A 22,483-nucleotide genomic window follows, 5' to 3' on the forward strand; every position below is an offset into this window, starting at 1 on the left:
TAATTTTCATCCAATGGTATACCAGTACAGGTAGTTCTAGGTTTCATAAGAGAAACATCAGGTCCACAAGTACCACAATTCATTGGAGTGGTAACTCCCTTTAAAGCAGGGTGAGATGCTAATTTTTCTGGTGCTATCTTTTAAAATGGACTGGTGCTAACTTGCCTCTTTATGGTGCTACAATTTAATAAGGTAGCTACCTGATCTGACTAGTAAAAAGAAATATATTTTGGTCCTTAATGTCTAGAGGGAAAACATAATGTGCTGTTTTATAGTAGCATAATATGCTTGTGAATTCAGAAGTCTCAGCCCAGGCACCATGGTCTCTGGAAAACATTGGATTCCATGGTTAACACGAGGTCACAGTACAAATAGAAAGGTATCTGAAGTTGCATATAAGTGCTTAAAGGAGGTTTGTCTCTTCCTGATCTGAATGAGGTACCGGAGCTATCCTTAAGCCTAAGGGCTAGTAGTGCAGAGAAAGCAAAGTCTTTCTGAAAAATATACAAAACCGCAGCCATTTTTGTAGCATCTGAGCCACAGTATGACATCAAGGCTGGTTAGTTGGTGCATCAAACCTGAACAGTACAGGCCCTATTGCAACATCATCTTCTCTCTCAAGCATTTGTAAAAATGTTTGCTGCATCGTACAGTGCAAGGCTGCACCCCCTCTCCTTTTGTAGAGTGGTTTTGCTTAGGAAGTAGATGATTTAGGAATCTCTAGATTGATGCACCCTACCAACCTTTGCTTACAAGAGCTCCTCGGGGTGCTTTTTCAGACCAGGCACACCTTGCTGTGTCACTGGATAAAACAATTATAAGCTTTGATAAATCATGTACAGTTTCATTTTACATTTTACCACGTGAAGCCTTGGGCCGATGCAAGTGTTTACCAAGGGCTAAGCCGCAGAAAGCGGGGATTGCTGACCTTGTTATACAGAGCCTTAAAGCTAGGAGGCTTGCTCGGGTTCAGGAATATTTAATAATGGCAGAAGGTGTCTTTTCCAAGTACTTGAAATATCTGTTTCTATGATGCCCCTTCATTTATGCATTAGGGGTATTATTTTTCCCCACAGGATTACTAGCTGTGAACATTTTTTTCTAGCAAGGAAAAGGACTGACACATCACTGCACACTGGCCCCCATCCTCATTGCAATATAGCACTGTTAGGAGCTGGCATGGCCTGATGAGCAAGCAGCCATAAGCACTGCTCAGTTTTGTAGTCAATGTCAAGGCTGAGGTGAAGCCTAAGTATAGCAAGCTTCTCTCAGATCCGAGGGAACAGGAGAGTGAGATCACAGTCTTTATGTATCACTTTGGCAACGTGTCAGTAAAAAAACTGTCACACCACTAAAATTATTTGAATTGGATATTACAGGTTACACAATGGCACAGTGAGGAGAGACCCTAGTAACCAGAGAAGCAGAGCTCCAAGGATACCACATGTTGTCCTCCCACCATTCAGGTTAAAGAAACAATGGCATGGTCAGCAGATGGCTGGAGGCCACTGGGAAAAGGTGTCCCCAATCAGCTTTTCATTTTTTTTTTTTTTTTTTTTTTTTTTACTACTTACATCCCCCTGCATGATGGGATTTGTAGTCCTGACTTTCATGGAAGCAGTGAAACTGCAACCTTCAGACTCTAATCAAAAGGAAGATTAAAAAAAAAAAATTTAATTCAGCTGTAGCTAACTAAGCATTAGAACATTTCCCCTCATCTTCATAGTTATATTTTATTTACAGCAAAAATAGAGTGTTTTGCACAAAGGCTCTAGCTCTGTATCAAAGCACCAAAAAATGCAGACAAAGGCCATGACTTTTATTTACTACATTCATGCCCAATGGATTCCTAGAGTCAAGTGATCATAAAAATAAACTACAGTGCTGAATGTGCGCAAGAGCTTGCAAGAGTAAAGTTCCCACACTAGTTTTAAGCAGAAACCCTTCCTTTTAAAGAAAACTGTTAGTAAGCACCTACAAAGCCATTAGCATAAGACTCAGAAGCAGAGGATTAAAGAATGCTTAGAGAAAGGCAAGTTTGAGATCCTTCTGTGTTAGCCCTTGCTGCACGTCAGCTTCACTGTTGGCTCTTCAGTCACCTTAATGTGAAAGGCATGGGATAGAGCAACTGGAAGTACACACAATACTTAAGGCATGATTGTAGCATTATGATATTCACAGTTTTATTCCTAATGTTCTGTTTGCTTCTGTTGACCATCGCTGCTCACTGAGTATTTCAACATATTGTCCCCAATGACTGTGAGAACCTTTTTCTGGGTGATTTCTCCTACTACAAAATCTAGCATTGTGTACCTATAATTTGGATCATTTTTCCTTTGTGTGTATCAGTTTTCACTGGTCTACATTATATTTCATCTGCCAGGTAGATGTCACATTCCCTAGTCTTGCAAGGCCCTTCTGCAGTTCCTCAGTCTGCTTTTGTTATGACTACTTTGAATAGTTTTGCATCATCTGAAAATGTAATCGCTTTGGGACTCAGCATATGTGGAGATGCTGGATATGGAGGTGATTACAATATCTTCAGAACAGCCCATGCCGCAAAGAATTGCAAGTGTGCATCCTGTATCCTGCATATGTATGTCATAACAAGGGATGGGTACTGTTCCTTATAAGCAGTGATTATAATCACACACAACTTTGCTTTTTAGAAAGGACTCCTGTCTGCTATCTCCCTTCTATAATGTAATCCAGTACACTGCTTAGAATGCTAAATTGAAATATCTGCCATGACACAGCAGTGACTTTGAAAAAGGGATTATTTCTTTTATCATGGCAAAGTGACACTGTAAAAAGGTTGAGTGCTTCTCTAACGGATCAGCCATAACACAGCAATGACTTTGTAAAAGGTCTAACTATTGCTTTGAGAGTTATGAGGTCTGGTACGGCTTCAGATTTACTCACCACAAGAGCACAGGGTACACAACCTTTTCACTCCCTTGCCCCAGCTATGCTTACTTACACATGAACTGTTTCATGTCCATTTGCATACAGGGCTCCTTTCTCAGTTATTATACTAATAATTATATACAGAAGCTATTTGAACAAACTGCTGAAACTGTACTGTATAATGAATGTGGGTCATTTTGTAACAATTTAAAGAACAGGATTTTCAAGACATATCAGTCTTAAGGATTTACAACCTGGGCATAAAATGTAAGAGACTTTTGGAGAAAGCTGATCCCAAGTATTTTGTATGTTTGGACATGGCCAACCTAACCTAACCAAAGTTTCTATTTATGAAAGTCCCCTTGTACCCACCAGCAGCAAAAGTTACGGGAACTCATCTCCTTAAGTGAGGCTTTCAGGGTTACATGATCCTTAGTTGCAGCAGTCAAAATTCTGTTTTTAACCACCATCCCTACCAGAGTAGTGCTGCTAACAATTGCTCTTCTCTGCTTCCAAGCATTAAATTCCTCAGCTCGCTAATGAGCCATCTCTCCAGCTCTGTAAGAGGCACCAGACAAAGTTCTGTGACCTAAGGCTCCAGAATACTTCCGTACTAGCCAGACAGTCCAGTAATATCTTGCAGTGCTAATTAAGTAGTGTATCACAGTGCCATGAATGCAGCTCAGCAAAGCATGGCAGTAGCAGTTGCTGTCCAGCAAGGCATAGCTGTGAATTGCATAAATACAGCCCAGGAATGCCAGCTGTACCATCCAGTAACATACTGCATTACCAGTTATGCAACAGTAGTGAATTGCAAGCCCAGTCACGCAGGGTCTGAACTGCTGAGCACTGCAATAACAACCCTGTTGCCAAAATATGAATTACCAACACTGCAACCTAGAAAAAACACTAGTAATAATGGAGGCAAAACAGTGCTGGAATTCAGGAAAATCTGGGATAAGCCCAAAAGAGTAGATGGGAAGTATGGATGCATCTGGAGATCACGTAGGACCTTTGGTACTGCAACAGAAAGGAAAAAGGGACAGATGCCATGGAACTTGCAGTCTATGAACTGCCATCATAGTCTAGGTTTCTGTACAACCCAGCAGTGCAACTGGCAATACGTTCTGCTAGAAGCCATGCAGCACCTTATAGAACTTGCGACCTGCATCAAAATTCTGCATCTGAGCCAGCAGGGAAGAACTTTCAGTTCTGCTTTGATGACAGCAGGAAGCCTAGCAATACAGAAAACCAGTGGTTTTGGTGTGCAAAATGAAATCTCTTGAAAATGCTGCCTGAGCACTACTTCTGTACTCTTGGGTCCTTAAAGATAGTTCAGGTGTAGGTTTACCTCTCCAGGGCTTCCCTGCTTTTATTCCTCCTCTCTTCCTCCAAGCTCAAGCAATACAGGTCATGCTCACAGTAACATTACTTCAGTTTAGGTGCTGTATATCCCTAACCCATCCCCCAACAGAACAGCTTTACATTCAACAGAGCAGATTAGCAAAGATGGGTTTTTTTTCCATTTTATGCCTATGGTAGAAATCCTTAACCAATAAGCATAGGACAGCAAGGCCTACCAATTTCCTTACTAAGCTCGCTCACAATTTGATTGAAATAAGCTACAGCTCGTTTTGAATTGAACATTACCTTTCTGCCTCTTTTGTACAACAATTTCATACTTTGGAGATTCTCTGTAAATATTTATAAAGTTTATTAAAGAGAAAAAGTGATTGTGTACTGGTCAGTAAAGTCTTTTTTTTTTTTTTGCTGTGCTGTATATTTTTGTAAAACAGGAGTAGCCTCAGTAGCCTCTTAGGTATCCAACACCACTGAGACTTGCCACAGTTCTGCTCTCTTCTATTTATACAGGGGCAGATGCAATAAAAATGCACCAAAAGGCAGCGCTCGGTGTTGAGTGCCCGCTTTCCTAATACGTGCCAAGCCATCTCCCCTGGGAGCGCCAGGCAATATTTAAATTAGGGGTCATGCTGCCAAGGAGAGGTCAGAGGTCCGTGGCTTAGGAAAGCGGATGCTGAATTTTACGAGCATCTGTTTCCCTAACTTGACCACCGACACTTTTATTTTATTTTTTTTTTACTTTTGGCTCCTCTGACTTAATATTGCCACGATTAGTAAGTCGGAGAATGTTCAGAAAAGCAGTATTTTTTGCTTTTCTGTACAACTTTTTGGGGTGCTCAGAAATTAATGCCTGCTCTGGGCAGGCGTTAATTTCTAACCGTAAAAATGCACAGGTCTGGCGCACATTTTTTTTCTTCATATGTGAATAACAGCCTCATCAACATGCATTTGCATGTGCTGAGCGCTATTAGTTTTGCAGCACATTGGACGCACTAATCCCCTTATAGCGTAAGGGGCTGTGCAATGTGCATGTGCCTCCAAAACATGCGTCCAACCGCAGGTTAAACACTGTACTCGGCATTGTTTTGCATCAGCCCTAAAGCATGGAAGGGGGGGGGGGAGGGGCAGGTAGAGAGCAGAAATAGGTTCAAAGCTAAGGAACTAAGGGTCCTTCATTCATTCCAGCGAACTTCTCTTCGATTAAGCCCTATCACTGTGTCATTCCTCCAGGTGAGACACACAGATCACGGTTCCCACAAACAGCCTGGTACAAATGTGCACCTGAGTTGATTAGCAGGTGTCACTGTAGTGTAATATGTGGGAGAATCTTGTTCCCATTCTCCAGCAGCACAAGGAGCAAGTGCAGAGTCGAAGTCTTAAATGGATGTCTTCTATATGCAGGTGCTTGATAATCAAATAAACAACGCAAATAAGTTTGCATCAAAAATGGGAAAAAACAGAGGGAAGGCAACATACCAAAATGAGTACACATACATCGCACTTGGTATCATGCTATGTACAAAGTTAATAATATGCAAAAATATTGTGCAGTTACATAGTTACCATGACTGCTTACCTTAGGTAATATGAGGTACTGCAAAGAGGCTTTGCAAATGTGGGAGTCACATTATTTTGTCCTCAATTGAGAGGAAGTTGGGAAGGGTCTGCAACCCTAAGGCACTCTTATGGGGGAAGGCCACACCCCTGAGTGAACATTTACTGCTGTCTTCCTTGGCATTACTTGGAGCCCCTACTGTTACTTACTTATAGTTACTCATTGATGTTTAACCTTCACCATGTTGCCTTCATAGGAGTTACCTGGATTTCCTGACTCATCATGCTATTGCCTTCCCTACTGAGGACCCCATGTTTCAAGAGCCACCAAGCTGTGTATTGCCACTTACAACTTTTGAAACGTCCATGCTTTTTCTGCAGCAATTGTTCCCTACAATTAATTGTGCCTTGAAATTGTATTTCTACATCTATATCTATCTATGTATATCCCGTAACAGTGAGACATGCAAAGACAATATGCTCTGTCTGCAAAGCACTGTCACAAAAACACACAGGCACATTCCCCCACACAAGCAGATGCACCAGCACCCAGAGACTCACACAGATAGTTACACACACACACACACACACACACAGGCTGTTATTGACCAGACAACCCATGCAATGCAGAGTAATGTTTGATAATATGCTCTGACTGCAAACCCGTTTCTCATGCTTCCAAACCCAAGAACAGGCAGGCATAGGCACACACAAGGGCGCATGCAAAGTCCTACAACCTTGCACACACACAAGCTAATCTTAGTGCATGCAGGTGCTCAGAAGCAGACGGAAGTGCACACAAGTTCACAAAACCACACACAGGCTCCCACATGCACGCGCACATACAAACAGACACAGACACCCTCCCAGACCAGCAAGGCTGTGAATGGACCTGTCACAGCTCTCGCCTATGTTTAGAATGGGTCCAGACAGGGGAACATCTGGGGAAGATGGTGCAATTCTAAAGAGAGAGAGAGAGAGAGTTGCCTGTCCTAGCTTTGCAGTGGAGATAAATCACATGCTAAGAGAATACAACAGGCCTAACATATGCCAAGTTGCTGTTCTCATATAGACTGCAGTTTGAAAAGGAATCTGCTGAATGCAATTGCTCCAAACTGGCTGGTAATTACTGATTGATTTTTAAGCTGGAGGTTGTTTCAGTATCTGCTGTGGGCTTTCTGGGGCAGAGGCAAGTTATAAGCAGCACAAAACACCCCATCTTTTGCAAATCTGAATACAAGAAAGCACAAGTAGAAGAAGCAGCATTCTATCTAGCTTCGGTTCTAGTTGCAATGCATTTCTTATTGATTTATTTATTTAGGCACTTATAGCCTGCAGTATCCACAGATCTACATGGGTTACAAGAAAAAAACATTCATAAAAAACAAGGAACAATAGACAAGTACATAATATGAAACTCTTCAAGACAAGGCATTCTCAACTTTGACCCATTCCTGTGCCCTCCAAGTTTGAAAACTGAAACTGTATAATGCAGATGAATTAGCTGCAGCTGTTCACAAGTTACAAGGAGCAACATACACATCAGTATGATCTGACAAGTGTCTTCATATGAAACGGAGGATAAAAAAAATAAAAAAGCTAAATTCCAGCACAGATCTGTAGTAACAAAACGTTTTTACCATCTGAAAGTCATTTGGTAGATGGTGGTCTCTGTCCAGTTTCCAGGGCTTAGAAATTTATATCATAAAATTCCAACATCACATTTGGCACTAATAGGAATTCCCAGCAGAGGCCAAAGGCTGAGTGGACATGCTAAATAAATAACAGCGAGACATGGCATCACTCTGTTAAAGGATGATTTCTTCAACACTTCATTTATTGGTAAAATCATCCTGAGTATACAGGACAGGTTTTCAGCATAATCAAGATGAAAATCAGAAAAGGAAGCCAAGACAGTTATTACAAAGTCAACTGCTGGAGATCTGAAGGTGGACCTTATATGCCCCCATGACAGATTAGATGAAGAATACTGCAGAGGGGCACAAAAAAAATGCCAATTTATAAAAGGGACTTTTCAGACTCTCTTTCATCAGCTTCCCTAATAAATGCATGTCAAAAGTGCTGACATTTGCACTGGATGAAAAGGTGCACATATGCCAAAGGTACTCACACCACTAAACTTCTGAGGCTGTCCTCACTATTCAAGGGGGTCCTCTCTTTGTGGTAAGAATTTAGGTCCAAAGCAAAAACTATTCTGCTAAGGCAGCAACAACCTGTGCTGCCCATGGTGTTGGTGAAGGGAGGACTACGGCTGACCTGTCACTCCTCCAATCCAGATAAAAAAAAGAAAAGAAATAAAAAAGACTTTCATGGTCTCTCATAACCCGCCTTCCTCTCTTGGGGGTCCCCCCCCCAGGCAAATCCTTTCGTTTTGTGCTTGGGGGGTTAATAAACCTGAAAGTGGGCTGAGGTGGTGCCGTCCCTCCAGAGGCGCAACGATTCCACGGCAACGGCACGGCAGAGTGGACAGGTCCTCTCCCTGTCGAACCACAGGCACAAGCACTCTTCACAGAACACGTGCTGTGGGGACAAAGAAAGAGTCTGGTTACACCTAGAACAATGATGTCACGGGAAGCAGGAGACACCCAACAAGCTGATTAAACATATCCTCCATACAGCTGCATGATTGGGATCTCTTGCAGGGACAATGGATTACTCCACTGTGCAAAGGGGGACTTATTTTCTCCCCATATTTTATTTTCATACATTCCGAAGGGGTTTTTTTCCCCCCCTTTCTATATCCAGGGGAAAAAAACACTCAGGTAAATCAGTTCCTCAGCTGCAAAGATCCTATAGATGTTTTATTTTATTTCGGGTTTATAGAGAGCCTGAAACTAGCATACTTTACGACAGATTTAAGAACATAAGAAATTGCCATGCTGGGTCAGACCAAGGATCCATCAAGCCCAGCATCCTGTTTCCAACAGAGGCCAAACAAGAACCTGGCAATTACCCAAACACCAAGAAGATCCCATGCTACTGATGCAATTAATAGCAGTGGCTATTCCCTAAGTAAACTTGATTAATAGCAGTTAATGAACTTCTCCCTCCAAGAACTTATCCAAACCTTTTTTGAACCCATCTACACTAACTGCACTAACCACATCCTCTGGCAACAAATTCCAGAGCTTAATTGTGCGTTGAGATACAAAACCCTAGTGTCCATATTCAGCCACTGAATTGCTGGGCTAGTTAGCTGGATATATGTGCTGAATATAGCTGGGTAAGCCATTTAGATGGACAACTATTGTGTTATCCGTCTAGATGGCATTTGAATATGGACCTCCACCAATCAAAATCGGTGCCTGAAGCAAAGGTTAAGATTATTTGCCCAAGGTCAAAAAGAGAAGTCAGATTTGACCCCTGGTCTCCTGATTGAGCCCATTACTCTAACCAGTGAGCCAACTCTACTCCCATGTGTGTTATACGACAAGTCCAGTGCTAGGAATATCACCTCTTGTGGACATACCTAAGACTATGAGAAGTTTTAACAAACCAAACGTGCAGGTCAAACTATACAACGGAAAATAAAAAGGAATATTTTTTTTTTTAATGTAATAGGTACTCCGGGTAAACAAACCAAAAGCTTAGTAAGAAAACCAGATTCTAACCCTGAGTGTACAATCTTATTTTAAAAAAGGGTTTATTAAGCCTCTCGCATTGTCCTTGCCAGAACCCGTGACAAGGGGTTCAGCAGAATTTACACATTTGCAGGAATCTGACATGGGCTGTGATTCGAACAATTCTGCTTAGTTTGCTGGAGCTGGATGGAGAGCACAGACTCGTTTCACTTGGGCCACCTTTGGTTTCCAGTCTGAGACCTTCAGCATTCTGTAATGGATTGATAAACTTTTTCTTTTTTTTTTAATATTACTATATGTCTTCAATCCCAGAATCTGTTTACAATGCAGGACGAGACATTTTATTTCACAGTGGGTGGAAATTCATCAGTTCTAACAGCTCTGCATGCAGACTGCCTTCGTATGGTTGTTATGTGGCCTGCGTGGACCATCTGCTCAGTTAACTGGTCCAAATGATTTTTTTTTAAAACTCTATTTCAGCCATGTAACCCAGTGACTAGGACACTCAGAATGTGCTTTCCTTTCTCTGATATCGCCAAGATAGCAAAGGCTTTTTCTTATTGTATGCCCACCACCACCACCATCACCTCTGGATGAACAACAACTACAAAAGCCTTGAAATGCTATAGAAATGGTAAGAAGTTACATTAAGGGAACACAGCAGGAACTTTGGCACTGTATGTCCCTCTGTACAAGAGCAAAGTGTATAAAAACAGAGATGTTTTTCAAAAAGATTTGAATAGCCACACAGGCAAATCAAAGGTTTCAGTTGTACCAGGCAACTTGCATCACCTGAAAACGCCTTTCATGAAAGCAGAAAGCATTAGAAGCAATGCTTTAAAAAAATTTATTATTTTTTTTTTATTACTGGAACAAAGTATACTGTACATTCAGTACAGAAACAGTACATCCAGACAGCAGCAAGATTAGACCAGACACAAAAATAGATTCCCAGGATGCACATTTTTGTCCCCAGGTTGAAATTTGAAGTGTACAGTAAAGGAAAGTGCAATGTGACAGGCAACACTGTGTGTTATGGATACTAGCACTCCTGGGGCTTGTATGGATTAAGGCCAAGGACTAGCAGAGTAACGGTAAAGACTCTTAAGATAACCCTAGACAGCCTTCTAGATATTCTGAAATGTATTTAGTTATTTATTTTAAATTTATTTAAAAGATGTATTACCCACTCACAGCCATATTCATTTCTGAAACTCTGATTTTTCTTTATATATTTGTTAGTACAAGAGGCTACAAGCCGGAAAGTGCTGATTAGCTACACTTCAAACATGTTCAGGAATGGTTACAATATCAGGAATACTGAGGGATCTCTCCCACTTTATATCAATAGAAGAAAGGTGCAGAACAGCACAAGGTAACAGGCTGCAAGCAATTCTACCCAAAGTGATGGGGGAGAGACAGGGGTTCCTGTGGGAATGTGCAGAATGCCGAGGAATAAGGGACGTTCTGATTGGCTAGCAGTGCCCTCGGAATGCTGAGGAATGGAAAGGGTTGATTGGCTGGCACTGCACTCCGAGCAGCGAGTTCAACAATCAAAACTACTTAACATGCTGTTATCAGTGCCTCCAAACTCACTGCAAAATTAAAAGTTTACCACAAGGATACCCTCGCCTACAGGAAGAGATTAGAACCTCTTAGGCTGCTTTTTCTAATGTGATCTTTTATAATGAAATTACAATAAACTGACAGGCCTCTTCTTTCTCCTCCCTCACCTCCCCCACTCCTAGTGTCCCTGAACACCAACGGCCCTGCTTATGGCGAGGCGGAGAACAGAGGCTATTATCTCAGATCACAAGAAATTACATTGTAGCTATTTTTTTTTTTTAAGAAAAGTAGACCACTTTAGAAAAAGGCATGCGTGTGGTTCTCCTTCTTTACTCTGTATGCTCTATTTTCCAACTCACTATAAATTTCAATTTTGACACATGGGCGGCCCTACTGCTTCACACTTACCAAAAGAGACAAGTGAGAAGTCATAAAATTCACCTCAAAACATGCCTCCTGCCACCATCCCATCCTGCTTCAGACAACATCTTCTGATCTGGGCTCTTACCTGGCACATCAGGGCCAAAGGCTCCTTGAAGTCCGCCTGGCATATGGCACAGATATCACCTGCTTCAGCACACTGCTGGCTGGTAGCACGAACACCATAGCTCTGTCCAGGAGTGGCAATCACACAGGAGGCAAGAGACAGAGACACAAACACACATGTACAAGTGGCTCCAGAGACATGGGCTGCACAAACTGTAACAAATCACTGAGCTGTTTCTCACATGGGAGAAACCAACATTTATATTCAACAAGATATTCCTACACACCGGATTCATTCTGTGAGATGTTAAATTGACACCATAGGAGTTGCATGGACATCAAAAAAATGTCTCATGAGATTAAGAGGAAAGGGCCCTTCCTAGCACTTCCCCCTCACCATGCACAGGGCTAGGCTTACTGTTCTCTACACGCAATACAATATTTTGCATGCTAAATCCATATTTCTCTGGCCATCCCCTCCCCAGTCTCTTCCTTTCCCCAAAGGGCCCTCTGGAAGAAAGGCAATATGAGCTTGCACGAGAGGATGTGTGGATTAGAAAGGAAGGAGTTTAATATAGTAGGGAAGGAGCTGGATCGGTCCCTGGCCGTTAAAACACAAGAATAGGACCTACAGATCCAGTCCTGACTCTGCTACTGCCTCCCTGTCTGACTTTAGGAAAATCATAAACTGTATTTCCATACGTCTCAGTTCACCTAAAAGTGACAGTGTGTCAAAATAACAAGGATTTAGATGATAATCTCTCTGGGGCAGATACATACAGAGAAGTTCATTTTCAGCCACCACTCAAGCTTGCGTATTTATCCGGCTAATTTTACTTACATATTCAGCGGATACATTTATATGGCTAACTTTAGAACTGCTCTCTGGCAGTGCTAATGTTATCTAGACATGTCAGTGTTTATCTGGCTAACTTGGTCAGATAACTGGTCCTACCCTGGATTTATCTTGCTAACTTTTTAGCCAGATAAAATGTTAGCTGGCTAAGTCCAGCGTGGCCCGAATGGTGGGATTTTAAAACCTGCGGTTTGTCTGGCTAAGTCCAGTACTTAATCAGATAAACCATTTTCAATGCTGTCCTCAATGTTTGTAGCCAAAAAAAATTATTTTTTTCAACACGTTCAGCTTTCTCCTGAATGTCTTAGACACTCATTTTGCAAATCCCTGCAACCATTGATGGTTTTAGCAGTTGTGAATATTTACGTTACTACTGGAAGTTACTGCTCTGTGTGGCATGGATATGATAACTCCTTGTCAATCACAAATATTATTGATCAGTAACATTTCAGCTTCTTCAACCTCTTCTAGTAATTCATGCCTGCGATCATCACTGCATCATCCTCTTGAGGGCGCTCTCCAGCACACCCTTGCATCCTTCTGGAAACACAAACATTTATAGCCTTTCAACGGCTAACTACCTGTCTGCAGGAAGTCAGGATTTCAAGTTTTATTTATTTTATTTATTTATTTATTTAACGTTTCTTTTATACCGATGACCGTTCGCACATCGCATCGGTTTACAGTGAACACAAAACCATACATAAGTTTCATACTTAAAACCAGTAAGAAGAAACATGGGTAGAGAGTAGGTCTGCAGAGTGAAAGGATCATCTACTGAAACAGAGTGATGCCTGCAAATATCTTCTAGCTTAACAACAATGAAGATGGAAACAAGTATCTTGTGAAGCTCTCTCAGTGCTGTGGAATCTGCCCAGGATACCAAAGTCAAGCAGATCTGTGCTGCTCCAGCACCTTTGGGATCTGAGAAGGCGGGGCACAATGCGCACCCTATTTAGTATCTCTGCATAAATAAAGAAACAAAGCTGCGGGGCTCCTTCTGTCACTTCAACCTTTTTAAAACTATACAAGTTTGGGTGATTATTTCTTCAAGGTGATCCAGTGATCAGGAAAAAAAAATCTGAAGAACTTCAGTCCATTATGTTCTAAGGAATGGAAAGGATGGGACATGGAATTCACTGGACTTCACTTACTGCCACCTTCTCCTTCCTAGCACATATTTGTGGACGGTGTCTAGGAACCCCCCTTCCACACACACACACACACACACACTTTCTCTCCTAATCCATGCTCAGAAAACCCGCTGAAAAAGATGTAGGATGTAAAGCAGCAGGTGAATAAGCAGGACATGATTCTAAACATGGTCCATCTCCAGTCAATCTCCATAATCTGCTTGGTTGATTCCTGCACCTTCCAGCCGACTGCATGATCTTACTCTCCACTGAGGCTTCGCCCCCAACTCACCTGAGAACTGCAGATGATCTTCAGGGCTTTCCTCACACCTCCAATGCGACCGCAAATATCAAAAGACTGCAATGAGAAGACAGGCGCATTGCAAAACAGAATCAATGGGCACAAAAGAACGGTCAAGCAAGATGCAATGGAACTGTCTCTAGTTCTTCAAGCAATGGAGCCAACAGGCATATCAGACAATGGAGTCAGCAAAAGGAACTCTTTTAGAAGTATTTTTAAATCATTTTTAAATGAGGTTTTTCTCAATCTTTCCGACTATCACCACATTAGCCAAATCTCAAAGAGCCATTTTCTGGTAATATATTCTTTTTATATCATTTTAATGTTTATGTATCAATAAAACTACACCCGTGCTTTTAAGACGTTAAGCTACAGGACAGCAATACACCGAGGACCCTCAAACCCTACACGTGACTCCTGAGCCTCAGGCTATGTATCGTTACCTTATCAGGTCATGATGAAAAAAAGGATGGGTTTCAAAATAAGTCGTCCCTCTATGTCACACATCTGCTGCTGCCGCCTTGGATAGGGCAAAGCTAATTTCAGATCAGTACCTTCTCTCCTCTGCCCTCATTAGTTATGGGCCCCAGAGAAGGTGGGCAACGGGGCTAGTGAAGGCAGAAAAGCCCAGTTAGCCTGCCCAGTTTGCACTGCTTTAGCTAAGGATATCTCCCATGCTGTACAAGCTCGGCCGGCCTGCAGAAGATCGCTGTTTTTTCCAAGTCAGTTTTATAATCTTCTCTAGTTGGTCCACTATCATTCTGGGTAGACTGGCATAAAAGTTCCCATACATAAAGCACCACCCAGACTCTGCATGTCTTTTAGCAGACCTCTCACCCCTGCGTTTACCCTCTCTATCTGTCCCAAGCATGCTGCGATTGCGTTACTGCACAAGATATTCTAGGAATCTCATATTCCTACTGAGCCTCCTTCCCTCCCTCTTCATTTCTTTGTCCTTTATAGGTCCACGTTCTAAGCATTTTACTCTCATTAATTGGCTGTCTAAACAAACATTGCCCTACCTCAATGAGGCTAAAAGTCTTTTATCATTGAGAGGAGGCATTTACAGTTAGGGAGAGAAAAAGCATGCATGCAGATGGCATTTTCAAATCTTCATGCATACTTTTCTAAAATGAGCATACCCACACAAAATGTAGGCCCAAGTGACCGAGTGTACTTTGTAGCCACAACAAGATTCAAAGTGACACTTTCCCTTTGAAAACTGGGGTAAAAAGTGCATGTGGTCTTTTTCCAAATGTGCATAGCTTGAAAGTTGCCGTCTTAAAGATGCCACTATGTCAAGGACACGTCTGCTCACTGATGCTAATTTCCATTTGTAGATCCTCTTTTCCCCACACTTTATCTTAATATACTGAATAAAACATCTGAAACATACATGCAGCCACCTTTGGTGTCAAGGATCTGGCAGCGCAGAAGATGACAAAGTAAAACATTACCATTAGTTGCTATTATCCTGTTACAGTCTGACAAGTGAAGCGCAAGGAGGGAAAGTGATTGGCCCACGGTCAAAAAGAGTATCAATATTGAACTTCTATCCCAGGAGTTCATCTGACTCTTAGGTCAATGCTCTAACCCTGGGGTGGCCAACTCCAGTCCACAAGAGCCACAAACAGATCTGGTTTTCATGCTATCCATAACAAATATGCATGCACTGCCTGAGATAAATGTGCATGCAAATGTATCTCATGTATATTTGTTATGGATATCTTAAAAACCAGACCCACTTGAGGACAGGAGTCTGCCACCACTCTAACCACTATATCTCAGCTTGCCCCATCTAGAATGCCGTGGTATTAACAGAAAAATGCCTGTTCTCATTACAAAAGTTGTGCAAAGCTTTCTCCACTGTCCTGAAGACAAAGACTCACCTTGCAGAGACTGTATAGTATGATCAGAATCCCACCCAGAAAATAGCTGCTGGAGGGGTCATCCCCCACAATGTACTTATACCACAGCCGAATTGGGACAAGGGTGCGAAACAGCTGACTCAGCTCTTCAACCAACAGGTAAAATTTTCCCTGAAAAACACAATCATCTTGAAAAATATTTTCCAGTTTATACACATTTAAAAATGTGAACTTACTTCATTCTTGATAATTTCCTTTCCTTGAATACAGTAAGACCAGTCCAGACCAACAGGTTAAGCATTCCAACCAGCAGATGGAGACAAAGTTCAACGGGGTCGCTGATATCACTCATATACCTCCGTGCTGACATCAGCCTGCCAGTATTTCTGTTACAAGCTGTCGACAACTTTAACACAATCTACAATTAAACAATATTACCGGTTCTATCCTTTATTTTTTTTTCAAACAATGAACTTCCAGAAGAATCAGAAAGTAGAAGCAAAGGAAGCATTTCGAACAGTAAAATAAGAAAACACTTATCAGTAGTGAAGTATCTAAATGCAATCTGCTTTAAAGTGCCTGAAAAGTGGAACATAAATAAAATAAAAATTATATATATTCATCAAGCTTCTAATTCTGCTTATGTGCCTGCAAAAAACATCTTCAGCAAGACATACAAGGTAGGAAGATAGTGAGGATACCAGCAGCATAATTTAACCTTCCTCTTCATCCAGTCAAACCAGTCCAGACCAATGGGATTTTAGGATGCTGCTCGAACCCCTCACAACTGCCAAGGTGAGAATGTCTTCCTCTTTAACCCTGATATCCAGATGGTAATGCTCAGAGAAGTCTGCAAGGAAAACCAAATTGCCGTTTTACAGATCTGCAAAGAAGAGACGAACCACAACTCTGCCATGAAGTAGCCTATGCCCTTGTGGAATGAGCCTGCATCTGCCTTGGCAATGGGGTACTGGAGTCCATACAAGCTGCTGTAATCACCCATTTAATCCTTTATTCCCCTTTAAAAAGCCCATGAAGGCATGTATTTGCTGGTAGAGTCTATTAGGAGGTCTTAATGTATTTCCAGCCTTTTTAAGATAATGCCTAGTGTTTAAAGAAAGTGTTTATAATTGTATAATCAGAGGATGTTATTTTGTAATTGTTTCTATGTTTCTATCGGCTTTGAGAAAGACCCTTGGGGCTGTTGCTAACCTGAAACAGAAAATGCTGCCCCAGCACTGCAAATCGAAGGAAGTGCTGGTGATTTTTCTGGACTGGAATGTTAAGATAAATATCCATTAAGTCCGAAGAGGTCAGAAATTCTCCTTTCTGCACCACTATAATTACTGATTGTAAGGTTTCCATCCTGAAGTGGGCAACTTTCAAGACGTCATTGACCTACTTCAGGTCCAGAATGGAGTGAAGGACCCTTCTTTCTTTGGGACCACAAAGTAAATGCAGTAGCATCCTAGGCTTTCCTGACCTTTTAGTGCCAGAATTACAGTTTCAAGTTGAGAAATCTCTGTAGACTCCACAGCCTCCCTTCCAGACTCAGTGACAAAAGGGAAACCATTAAAGTGTCAGAAACGGAACGCGCTAATTCCAGGGAGTAGTCTTTTTTTTTTTTTTTAAATAATTTCCAGTCATAATCTGGGCCCATCTCTGATAAAATAGAGAAGACTGTTGCCTGTCTCTGGTACCGGAGATAGGCCCTCCCTCCCTCCCCAAGTACTCATTACGCTGTTCTAAAGGAGATAGAACCTGTGGATTGGTCCTTATTCCCTTCTTGGAACAAAAAGGACTGGATCTTGGAATATATACGAGACCTCTAGGCCTCAGTCCAACAGCACAGGAACCTTGCCTACCATCTGCTGGAAAAAGAGAATACTGGCAGGCTGCTGCTAGCTCGGAAGGAATGACATCAGCGAACCTGTTGTTCTCTATTTCCCTCTGCTGGCTGGTGTGCATAACCCGTTGGTCTGGACTGGTCTGACTAGTTGAAAAGTGGGATCATGGGTATGTTCAAACTTTCTCTTTTTTTTTTTCTGCACCTGAATTAGGCTCCATTGTTTTTTTTTTTTATAAGGAAAAGTGAAACTCGGAGGACAATTTCCAAAGAATTTCACGCAGATAAAGCAATTAACAGAGTAAAACTGGTGTCTGAAAATTGTCGTGCCCCTCCGTGGGTACTTTTACTTGTGTCACAAACAGGAGAGGCTGGCAAGCAGTGCATGGGGGAATTCATTTTGAAATTCCAGTGTGAGCTTTATGGCATGGACTTTGCAAAGTCCATGTATACAAAAGGCCCCATGGCGCTGGCCAGCCCTCGAATTTCAAAAGGAAAACTCTGCGGGAAGTTTCCCTTTGAAAAGCTGTTTGCAAGCCCATGGGTACAAAGCCACAAGCACATTTTTTAAAAATTGCCTCCTTGACATATTGATGCAGTGTTACTAGTCTGTCTTGTGCTGAATTGCATTGCCCTCTGTTTTCTGCTACTATAGATGTATTTTGTAATTTGGACCCCTCCTGCCTGTTGCTTGATTTATTTATCCACTCTTATTTGTAGCCTTCCTTTCCAAAAAAATATGCTTAAGATGGGGATCATCATACCTGCACTCGCTGCAATAAATACAATTTACTTAAAAAGCACATGTAAAAAAATAATTCCTCCAGCCCCCCCATCTTCACTCCTCTCCGCTATCTCCTACTGCCCACCAATTACTGAACAAGGACTAAACATTGCATTGATAACACTGAAAAAGCAAGCATTTGCCAAAGGAATGCATCCGGCATTGATAACACTTAAAAGGTCAGAATGTAGTAGCAATTTTTGTAACTTATAATGTTATATTTGTATAGCTATTCTATATGTTATTAGGCCCAATGTAATATGCATTGGGTGTGGCCTTTGCCTGCAGACTGGCATTAAGTAAACTAAAATTAAACTAGGGTCAAAAAGGGAGACTTCATACAAAATACTCACAGTATAGCATTTTTATAATCATTTGTCTTTCTTATTTTTTTAAATTCACTTTTGAAGCCAATGTTTTAATATTTTTTCTATATTGCAAATAAAATCTTTTTTTTTAATTTTTTATTTATCAGCTTTTTAACCAATATACAAACAAACATTTGTATTAGAAATTACAGAGATATTATAATCACATAATCTAAGGCTAAACTAGCCCATTTAACTCAAGAAAATCCATTCATTCCTATTTCAAAAATCTCTTATTACATAGGAAATCAGGAGAGAAAAGAAACTTTATGAGGAGTATATAATAGGAAACATTTACAAATATAGGAGCCCTTAGCCATCCCCTTTATTACATCAACCCCTTATTCCTCATCGGGAGGTCTCCTGCCAGTTAAGAAACCCCTCAACTGGTCTGGTAAAAAGAAAACATAAGTATTTCTGGCCAGTTGAATAATGCATTTACAGGGATAGCGTAATTTAAAGCTACCCCCTAATGCTAAGGTCTCAGCTCTCATAAGTAGGAATTCTTTTCTACGCTGCTGCGTAGACTTAGCTAGGTCTGGGTATACACGAACAAGACCCCCACAAAATAAGACATTTATATTTTTAAAATAATTCTTCATAATCAGAGAAACAGCTGCTTCATCAAAAAAAGAAACAAAGAGCACCACACGATCCATTATTTCATCATTTGAATTTTCCAAATAATCAGTCAGATTCTGAAGATCTGGTCAGGAAGGAAATACTAACAGTGTGCTGCTTCTTTTAGGCAGGAAAAAGAGGTTTGTTTTTTTTTATAGCTGGTACCTCTTCCTGGGGAATCTTTAAGACCTCCACTGCATACTTTTTGAAAGATAAGAAGGGTATTTCCCCCGATACAATAGGAAAGTTTAAAAGTCTTAGATTTAAGTGTCTCATGTAATTTTCAATTGACTCCAGCCTTCTTAAAGATGAAATTCTTTCTAAGACCATTGTAGCATTGGCATTTTGGAGGCTTTTTATATCTTCCTTAATTTTCTTTAAAGAATTATCTTGCTGTGCAAATGGGCTCAGGGGAGGAGCCAAGATGGCCGCCGGCATGAGACGCTGAACAGAGTTGCTCCGCAGATCGCTTGTTTTTTTCCCTATTAAACTGTTTCTGAATTCTATTAAAACTTTTAAAATGCCACACAAGCGTAAAGGCAGGGTAAGGGTATACCCTCCAAGCCTTCCCAGCCCGGCGGGGCAACGATATATCACCGAGTTCGCGTCGGTGTCCCCGAATGTGGAAGCTCGTAACGCCGCTGCGGTGAAGCCGAGAGAAGCGGCAATATCGCCTGGCGAGATATCTCTGAGCCCACCAGAACCCCGGGGACTTCTGAGCAGCTCTCCCTTCCGACCGGACAGAGGAGTTGAAAACCCGGACGCTGAGGGTGCCGCGGGAGATCAACGTGAGGGATTTTCTGACCGGATTGGAACAGGGTTCCCCTCCCCCCACCTGTTGGAGGTATGTGAAGGCTTCTCGAGGATATTGGGGGACGAGGATAAGAATGGAGATTCTCTGGGAACAGCTAGAGAAAACCAACAGGAGCAATTGGGGGGAAATATCCTGCAACCCCTGGAGTTTAAAAAGCCAGAAGTCATTACTCTTGAAGCCATTTGGGAACTTATGGCTACTATGGCCCGGACTCTGAATACTCAGTCCCAGTTGATCAGCAAATTTGAAAATAAAATGGGAACTGTGGAAAAAGAACACTTGCAATTGAAACAAGACCACTTAACATGCACTCAAGATTTAACTACTAAAATCAATCAAACTCAGTCCCTTAATTCCTCAATAATGAAGGATTGTATAACTTCTCAAAGGAGGCTGGAGTCTGTTGAAAATTATTTGCGTTGTGCAAATGTTAAGATTGGTCAATTTCCCAAGAGTTATGGGGGAGCCAAGTTTGGTGACTTTCAAGCGTTTTGCAACGGAGACCCTCAAGATTGAATCAACTAAGATTCCTACAGTGAAAAAACTCTTCTTTTTCAGAAGTAGTTCTCAGATTGCCATAGGAGAGAGAGGAGAAGTTTCCAATAACTTGACACAATTTTTGGAGAATTCTGAAATGGAAATCATTGAAAGGGCTACCCTTTTTGTTCAATTCTATACAGAGGAAGAAAAAAATTTCCTAATGAAAGCTTTTTTCCAGAATATGAATAATGATTTCATGGGGGGGGCAGTGAGGGTTTATCCTGATCTCTCACGTCCCACCCAACAACGTCGGTCTTTTTTAGCTATGCGCCCGGAGGTTTTGGCCAAAGGGGCTAGCTTTGCCCTTCGTTTTCCATGTAGATGTATTGTAAAATATTCTGGAAATCTATATGTTTTCTTTATGCCAGACCAACTGAGAAAGTTTTTAGATGGAAGGGCCATAACATGAGTATTAGGAGGTAAAGATATGTGAGAACACCTAATGCCGGTTTAAATATATAATGTGTATTTCAATAATGTCTTCTCTTATTTTCCTTTGGGTATCTCCCCCCCCCCTTTAATTTCCTATGAAAGAACTAATGAATGTTAGGTTATCCATTATATATGATATATGTATTATGGAAAAATATTTTTCTTTGTTGACATTTTCTGTAATTTCAGTCAAGATATATTCTTGTAATTATTTTGAAAACCCATAAATAAAGAATTAAAAAAAAAAAATAAATTTTAATGCTCATCAAATTTTTGATTTGTGTCCCGTTCCAATACCCCAAGCTTAGCGGCTATTTCATCCAGCTTCAGGGTTTGATTATCTAGCTTTGAAGACATCCTCGCCATAAGTTCCCAGATGTTATCGAGAGTTATTACCGCCGGTTTGGTTAATTGCTGGGAGAGGTTTCTTACCCCAATCCGGTGACATCGCCTGGTTCTCCCGTTGTTCTGGGGATGTCTGCTGCTGTTTCTCCTCCTTCTCTCGGCACTTCAGACCCTTGAGGTTTCAGAGTACCTCCTTCCTCTCCACCTGCTCTGTCGGCGTCTGGGCCACCCAGTAGATTTCGCCCGATGATGTCATTGGAATGCGACTCATCTCCTCCGTCGACTGTTAGGGGCAAAGTTCTCACCGGCGTTCTGGGGTCAGGAGGGCTCAGAGAAAGTTCCCCAGGAGAGTATGGCTCTCCTCTCGCCTGCTCTCCAGCGGGGACTGAAGCCCTCGATTGCGGTGGTTGAAGGGCGAAGTCGGATATCAATCGCTGTCCGGCAGCAATGTCCGGGTCGGGTGGAAAGACCCGGACTTTACTTTTCCTCTTATGAGGCATAAAGAATGAAGAAATATCGCACTAAGGCTTCAAAAGAAATCTTGGAACTGGAGCAAACGAAGGTACACCCTCTCAGGGCGCCATCTTGTTTTCTCACCTCTCCTAAAATCTTTTAGAACAGTACAGCTGAGCTACATTAAAACAAGGGATGATGTTTCTATTGCTCAAGTTCATTCAGATGCTCGCTGGCATCTTGGAATGACGTAATTTGTAGTCGTGAATTACCTAGAAACAAGCCAATCCGGACTAAGCTTGTGTATAGACTTAACTCAAAAATTTACCATCCATTATACCACATGATGCATACCAAGAACACAAAATCAATTAAAGAACATAAAAGCACAATGTGAATTGTTTCAAATGAAGCTACTGTACATCTAAATTAGTGAATACCAGCCCAATTCCTCATTAAGTCCATGTTACCGTGGTAGCTTATATATCCAAAATTGCAACTTTCGTGCTCTATTAGATGGGTCCGGATGGATCTGGTTATTCTTCCGATATAAATCTTCAGAAGAGGCAAACGATAGCATAAATGATGAAATTTGTTGTACAATCTGTGGTAGTGCGATGTGATACCTTAAAATGCATCACCGGC

General features: G+C 41.5%; 1 protein-coding gene across 4 annotated transcripts in view; it reads right to left on the reverse strand.

Annotated features, from left to right (window-relative positions):
* Positions 1 to 7,104: 7,104 nt before the first annotated feature.
* The window catches only part of RNFT2 (ring finger protein, transmembrane 2), a 65,687-nt gene continuing 50,308 nt past the window's right edge, over positions 7,105 to 22,483 (reverse strand). For 2 of the 4 annotated variants that reach the window (XM_029571146.1, XM_029571145.1), the window contains exons 7-10: positions 15,657 to 15,806; positions 13,759 to 13,824; positions 11,500 to 11,601; positions 7,105 to 8,364 (exon numbers count right to left, since the gene is read on the reverse strand). In XM_029571146.1, the coding sequence (XP_029427006.1) occupies positions 8,230 to 8,364; positions 11,500 to 11,601; positions 13,759 to 13,824; positions 15,657 to 15,806 (453 nt within the window). In that variant the 3' untranslated portion in view covers positions 7,105 to 8,229. Of the gene's footprint in view, positions 8,365 to 11,499; positions 12,874 to 13,758; positions 13,825 to 15,656; positions 15,807 to 22,483 lie in introns of all 4 variants that reach the window. The other 2 variants (XR_003851922.1, XR_003851921.1) reach the window with 2 other exon arrangements.

This window comes from Rhinatrema bivittatum, chromosome 11 (genome assembly GCF_901001135.1).
Source record: "Rhinatrema bivittatum chromosome 11, aRhiBiv1.1, whole genome shotgun sequence".
In the NCBI taxonomy this organism is placed as follows: domain Eukaryota; kingdom Metazoa; phylum Chordata; class Amphibia; order Gymnophiona; family Rhinatrematidae; genus Rhinatrema; species Rhinatrema bivittatum.